At 57.2% G+C, this 6,906-nt stretch overlaps 1 protein-coding gene across 1 annotated transcript; it reads left to right on the plus strand.

Moving 5' to 3' along the window:
* The first annotated feature begins 986 nt into the window (after positions 1-986).
* On the plus strand, positions 987-2,640 carry LOC123145483 (uncharacterized protein At5g39865). Its single transcript, XM_044564910.1, has one exon. It carries the CDS (start codon positions 1,301-1,303, stop codon positions 2,435-2,437), a length of 1,137 nt encoding a protein of 378 aa, XP_044420845.1. The 5' UTR covers positions 987-1,300; the 3' UTR covers positions 2,438-2,640.
* The last annotated feature ends 4,266 nt before the right edge of the window (positions 2,641-6,906 follow it).

Genomic DNA, 6,906 nt, shown 5'->3' on the forward strand with positions numbered 1-6,906 from the left:
GCGCTGAAGCAGTGGTAGATGAGACTGAAGAGAGAGGGACGTCCCGGCTGCCGGACTGTGTAAAAGCTTTGGCCGGTTCCGGGGCAGAGCTTTCGGTCGCCGGTGGGCGTCGGTTGGTCCGGACTCTGGACTGCACGTAGCAATACGTTTCCTGCCGATGACGCCGACGCCGACGCCTTCTCCCTCCGGAATGCTTGCCGTACGCACCACCGCCGAGCTCCCTTGTGGAGAAAGAGAAGAGAGAGGTGCCCTCCTTAACCCTGGCATTGCGCCGACGGCGACAGGTGCTTCTTCCGGTCCGGTGCGTCGTCCGTTGCAAAAGGATGCCCGCCCGCTTGGCCGAATTCGAGTTCTGAAGGTGCTCTTCTCTTCTCGTGCCTACCGCCATCAAGTTCGAACCTACGAGGCGCGCTGCCATTACGTGGTCCATGCACCCATACCATCTTTGCAGCAAGTTTCAGTACCACGCGATCTCGGGATCAAGTGAAGTGAAGTCCACACCCACACATCGTCAGTGGTCATCATCAGTTCACGAGGCTGCCGATCGTCGATCAGGAAATGGCACCCGGCAGCTCGCTGAGGTGACAACGTACGTACCTAGTCCGTCCACTACCGAATTGACAGCTTAATCAGCACTGAGAAACGTGTGTTCCTTGCCCCCAGGCAGCTGCGCGACGTGCGCCCCGGAGTCCGATGCGCGGCCCCTCGAATTTTTAGCCGCCGGACCAAGGTTCCGTCGCTCGATCCGACGCGGATAACCGAAGCTCCAGCCGATCATTCCATGGCCGAAGACACCACTGCTCACTGAGATGTGCGAGGCAATGATTCCATCCACCCTCCACTCTCCATCGCCTGCCTGACCTGACTGACCCGGCCGGGAACTCCACCACCACGGCCCGGCCCCAACCGATAGATAACGCGCGAGTTAATACGCGTAACGCGCCTACCCCGTGACCCGGAACGCTCCTTGCTTCCGCGGCATAAAGCGCTCGCCTTTCCCACTCCCGTTCCCCCCCGTCGCAGGCACCTCCCCGCCCGCCCCAGCTTGGCTCAGATCTCGCCCCGCCCCCGCCTCGCCGCCGAGATCGCCTAGGCTCAGCTCCCGCCCCACTGGCCGCGATCCACGCTCAGTCGGTGGTGGTTCCCCTCGTCTCGGTTGGTGGCATTGCTCTGGCCAGGTCCATCCGTCTCTTTGTCCTCGCGCGTTGAGTGCCATCCGCGTCGGATTGGTCGGCGACACGGCAGTGCCGCTGATCGGGTTCTTGATTGGTTGCTGGATTGGGTGGTGGCCGCGCGGTGGATGGGCTGCACGGGCTCCAGGCACGCGCTGCGGGGCGGCCTCCGGAAGTCCTTCGGGCGGAGCCGCTCCGGCCCGGCGGCCGCCGGGGCGGCGCACCACACCGTCGCGCTCAAGTCCTCCACGCTCGGCTCGCTCAGCCTCGACCGGGACGAGGAGATGATGAAGTGGCGCGCCGACAGCTTCGCCGGCGCCGCGAAGAGCAAGGCCGCCACGCCGGCGCCGCCCCCGCAGCCGCAGCTGGCGAGGCGGCAGCGGCAGGTGGTCGGCACACCGACCAAGACGCCGGTCCGCGAGCCCGAGGTGATCAATGTGTGGGAGCTCATGGAGGGCCTCGACGACAACAAGAACGGGGACCGCGATGCGGCCGAGGACGAGCGGCGGGAGCAGTCGCCGCCGGGGTCGCCGGAATCCGATCCGGAGGTCATTTCGGAGTTCCGCAAGGCGCTCGGCGAGGCTTCGCCGCCGCGGGATTACCAGGGCGATGGCGAGTGCGTCAAGAAGCGCGAAATCCAGAGGTTCCCTGGCATCGTGCGCGCGCGGGTCAGCGCGTTCCAGCAGAGGATCGACGCGAAGCTCGCCAAGTTGGCGCGCCCACCCACGCCCACGTCCCCGCCTCCTTCTCCTTCTCCGCCACCGCAGCCGCAGCTGCCTCCCCCGCCGGACAGCCGGCGGAAGGTGGTGCTGTACCTCACCAGCCTGCGCGGCATCCGCAAGACGTTCGAGGACTGCTGGGCCACCAAGTCCATCCTGCACGGCTACGGCGTGCGCATCGACGAGCGCGACCTGTCGCTGCACGGCGGGTTCAAGGACGAGCTCCACGCCTCGCTGGGCAGCGCGGGGAGGCTGCCCCAGGTGTTCGTGGACGGCGAGCACCTGGGCGGCGCCGAGGACGTCCGCCGCTTGCACGAGGCCGGGGAGCTGTCCAGGGCGCTGGAGGCCTGCGAGATGGCGCCGCCGAGCGTGGGCGGCAAGGGCGCCGCGCTCGAGGCGTGCTCCGGGTGCGGCGGCGTCCGGTTCGTGCCGTGCGAGGAGTGCTCCGGCAGCTGCAAGGTGTTCCTGGAGGAGCTGGACAGCTTCCGGCGGTGCGCCGACTGCAACGAGAACGGGCTCGTCCGGTGCCCGCTCTGCTGCTTGTGACTGACGGCGAGAGATTCCTAGTATTGTGGTTTTGCTGCAGTTTCAGGTGAGCGGCGGGCGGCGGCGGCGCGCCGGCGCCCTCTAAGTTCAGCTCAGATGGTCTGTACAGAGAAGTACATACGCTTCTGTTACATTAGGACTGATCAAGTGACATTTTGTACTGTAATACTCCAGTAATTGATTTTGTGGAGCTTCTTTATTTCCTTCTGGAATCGAATGTGTGAGAGAACATGACTGTAATATTTTGGACAAAATAGTTCTCGCTCGGAAACTACAGCCGTCTTCGAAAGTTGGAGGTGTGCACCCAAGTAGCGGCGTCAGTTCCAGCGTTTCTGAAACTGATCTCTGGTCTGATCGGCCGGCTCATACGCCATCTTTTTTTCTTGAAATAGGTGATGGCGCCGTCTGAGCTTTAGAAATGCGGGAAGCGGACGGTGGTGTGAAGTTTTTGTTTTTGTGTGTGTGAAACATTCAGGATTTTAATATTCATCTGCCAACATATTATAATCGTTTTGGATGCATCTTGCAAAGAGAGGTGGAATAGTTCCAGACTGTCGGTGTCAAAACCGGCGGATCTCGGGTAGGGGGTTCCGAACTGTGCGTCTAGGATCGATGGTAACAGGAGACGGGGGACACGATGTTTACCCAGGTTCGGGCCTTCTCTATGGAGGTAATACCCTACTTCCTGCTTGATTGATCTTGATGAATATGAGTGTTACAAGAGTTGATCTACCACGAGATCGTAATGGCTAAACCCTAGAAGTCTAGCCTATGTGAATATGGTAATAAGTATCTGTCCATCCGGACTATGCTCTCCGGTTTATATAGGCACCGGAGAGATCTAGGGTTACACGGAGTCGGTTACATAAGAGGAAATCTTCATAGTCGGTCGCCTAGCTTGCCGTCCACGCCAAGTTGAGTCCAATCCGGACACGGGTACAATCTTCGGTCTTCATATCTTCACAGCCCATCAGTCCGGCCCAAAGATAACAGGCCGGACGCCCGAGGACCCCTTAGTCCAGAACTCCCTCAGTAGCCCCCGAACCAGGCTTCAACGACAAGGTGTTCGGCACGTAAATTGTCTTCGGCGTTGCAAGGCGGGTTCCATCTCCAAGTAATATGTTTGGCCATTGATCCAATATCGCTCCCGTCGGCTTCTGTGCGCTAATAACTTCGTCTTCCACGTGTCGAGCGAATGCGGAGAGTCAGGGTATTTTTGCGAATAACACCTCGTCCGCGCAAGGCAGAACACCTATTGAAAGATACAGAATCTTAGATCCAGGCGATACTGCGCCGCGAAAATCCCCGGAGACTGCCAGGAGAAACCATTCCACCATGGCTAGCATTCCCAGCTCCTCCTCCCGTTCCAGCCCAAAGAGAAGCGAGTGGGAGAAGTGCTCTGTGACTCATAGTCAACTAGCAAAGTTGCAAACGCAGGGATTTCTTCCTCCCGCGGATCTGGTCCCTGTCCGAGCAGGGTCGGCCTCCTTCAATGGCGTGACTCAGGCGGAGGACTTCCCTAATCCATCCGGGGGGGAGCGAGTGTGCTTCGTCCCCTACCTGCTAAGAGGCGTTGGATTTCCCGTCCATCCGTTCCTCCGGGAGCTTCTGGAATATTATGGCCTCCAGCTGCATAACTTCACTCCCGCCTCTATCCTGCACATCGCAGGTTACGTCGCTCTATGCGAGTTATTTCTGGGTGTTGAAGCCCATTTCGAACTGTGGAGAAAATTGTTATGTCTTGTCCCGCGCAACCACGAGGGGTCAGTATTCGAAGTGGGCGGAGCCGAAGTGTGGCGCATCGCCGATACCGGATACCTGTCCGGCACACCAAGGAGGGCAGCAAAGGAATGGCCTTCTGAATGGTTCTACACTGAGGATGTTGCACTTCCGGACCCAGTTCGAAAGGGTCTCCCTAAATTTGCAAGCGTCCCGCTAAAGAAACGCCATAGTTGGCGTCCCCGGAGCCTGGAAGAGGATGACAGTGCAGAGGTTCATCAGCTCCTGGGCAAGATAAAGACGCTCGCCCAGTCCGGATTAACAACGGTTGAGGTAGCGGAGATCTTCCTAGTGCGAGGGGTTCAGCCGCTCCAATATAGAGGGCTCCCGATGTGGCACTACAACGGGGAGGACGACGCCTCCCGCTGCGGTCGGAAAGGTCCGGACACCCCTGCCGCTCTAGCCAAGATACTGGCCGAGCTGTTCAAAGGGGAGGAAGAGGAGTTTCTTCGCATCAATCACAGAGATGGATATTCTATGTATAATCCTCCTAGTTGGGTAAGCCCCAATCCTTCTGCTCTACTCATTCTGCTTCCCGGATCACCTTTGAAAAATTTCTAATCCGCTTATAACAACATTGGCGAAAAATCACCGAGGGGTTTCACAGCCCCGCCCCATAGCCTGAGAACCACAACCGGGAGCTGGATCCTGGGTTCAAAGAAGATCCGGATATATCCGTGGTACTCGCGGAAGGGGTGTTTTACCAGATGAGCTATGATGCCACGGAAGTGGCCATTATTGCCGATTACCCTGGTCTTCTTCCTGCTTCCCACGTAAGTCGTCAATAGAAAATCTCACACGCAAGAGCTTCCTCACACTGCCTCGCCCATCGCACCGTCTCGTGCACTACAGGGAAGGCGTTCGGCGCGTCACGCTACTCCAGGGGCGGCTCCAAAAAGAGCGGCTCCGGCGCCGAGCAAGGCTTCCAAAAGGAAGGTCGGTGAAGACACGACCGGTCCCCCGTCAAAGAGGTAAGGATGTGAAGGTATACTTTAGTAGTCACATCCAATTGTAACTTGTACATTTGTTTGGTACCAGGAAAAAGGTTCGCCGGACTAAGCCCGAGGGTCCGGCCAGCGTACTCCCAGCGCACGGGTTTTAGACCCCGTTGTAGAGGCGGAAGCTGATATAGGAACCATACCGGACTGTCCTTCGGCCGAGGGTTCGGAGAATATGTCCGTTACCAACTCGGAAGTGGAGAGCGCCATGAATCATCGGCGCTATAGGGCCATTTTACGAGACACGGAGTTCTCAGAAGAGGCATTCAATGCCTTCAGTTCGGCTGATGCGTACATTCGAGCTGCTCGAAATGGGCTTAGTAGAGCCACCAAGCAGCATTTAACAGACGTGCGGGTAAGTTTTCTTTGTCCGAATAGGATAGCCATATGCTAGTAGCCTCCCGAGACTGAAAGTAGTTTGTACAACTGATTTAAGGACTGTTGTATCACCAGGTTCTTACAGAGAAGAACAACTTGCTAACCCAAGAGCTGGAACAATGTCGGGCGCAGCTAAATTCTGCTACCGCCGAACTGGAAAATGTGAAGAAGCTGGCCACTGGTAACGTTCCCCTCCATCGAGGAATAGTAAATGTATACCAACTGTGCTAATACTGCCACTGATCGCATAATAGGGTCGCCTGATCAACTTGAGAAGAAGTTGAAAATCGCCCAAGAGGGAGAAAGAGAGGCAAAGAGGCAACGCGCCGCAGGCGAGCGTGTGCTGACCCGCGTCAGGGACGAGAAAAACAAGCTACAGGATTCCAACACTAAGTTGGGTGAAGAGTTGAAAGATGTGCGGGCCCAGCTAGCCGACTCCGTAAAGGTGAACAAGAAGCTGCGGGGCGGCATGTTCAGTATGTTTTCGAACTTGTTTTTTTTGTAGTTCGGAGATAAATGGAACTGATATAGTTATGCTTGCAGGTATATTGACGGGCCGTCCTGAAGAGGAGGTGTCCGGATCAGCAAGTGATCTGCTGCAGAGACTGTTGCAAGTGCACGAGCATGCTCGGCTGGCCATGCGGAGTGTTGCCAAGGCCTTATGGCCATCCGCCTCCCCTCCAGGAAGTATGGAGGAGCTTGTAGAGCTGTTCAAGGGAGCACGACGGCGTATCCGATTATGGAAGATATCGGCCTGCCGAGAGGGTGCGCGAGAAGCCGGGCCATGGTGAAGACGCGATATACCAAGCTGAATCCTAATCATATGGCCCGGGTTGGACCGTTGGGGCCAAATGGGGAAGAAATTCCCGTTAGTTTAGTATATGACCAAGTAGAGGTGGCCGCCAAATATTCCCAACATGATTGTAAGTTAGATTGCATGTTAGATGGTATAGAGGCAGAAGTGTTTGAGTCCAAGTGACTATGTACTTTCCTCAGCTCCTCCTCCCATTCCAGCCCAAAGAGAAGCGGGTGGGAGAAGTGCTCTGTGACTCATAGTCAACTAACAAAGTTGCAAACGCAGGGATTTCTTCCTCCCGGGAATCTGGTCCCTGTCTGAGCAGGGTCGACCTCCTTCAATGGCGTGACTCAGGCGGAGGACTTCCCTAATCCATCCGGGGGGAGCGAGCGTGCTTCGTCCCCTACCTGCTAAGAGGCGTTGGATTTCCCATCCATCCGTTCCTCCGGGGGCTTCTGGAATATTATGGCCTCCAGCTGCATAACTTCACTCCCGCCTCTATCCTGCACATCGCAGGT

The sequence above is a fragment of the Triticum aestivum genome, chromosome 6D (assembly GCF_018294505.1).
Source record: "Triticum aestivum cultivar Chinese Spring chromosome 6D, IWGSC CS RefSeq v2.1, whole genome shotgun sequence".
Taxonomy (NCBI): Eukaryota; Viridiplantae; Streptophyta; class Magnoliopsida; order Poales; family Poaceae; genus Triticum; species Triticum aestivum.

Bases quoted from the DNA above. Each gene is read 5' to 3' on its own strand.
- LOC123145483 (XM_044564910.1), top strand. From the start codon at position 1,301: ATGGGCTGCACGGGCTCCAGGCACGCGCTGCGGGGCGGCCTCCGGAAG.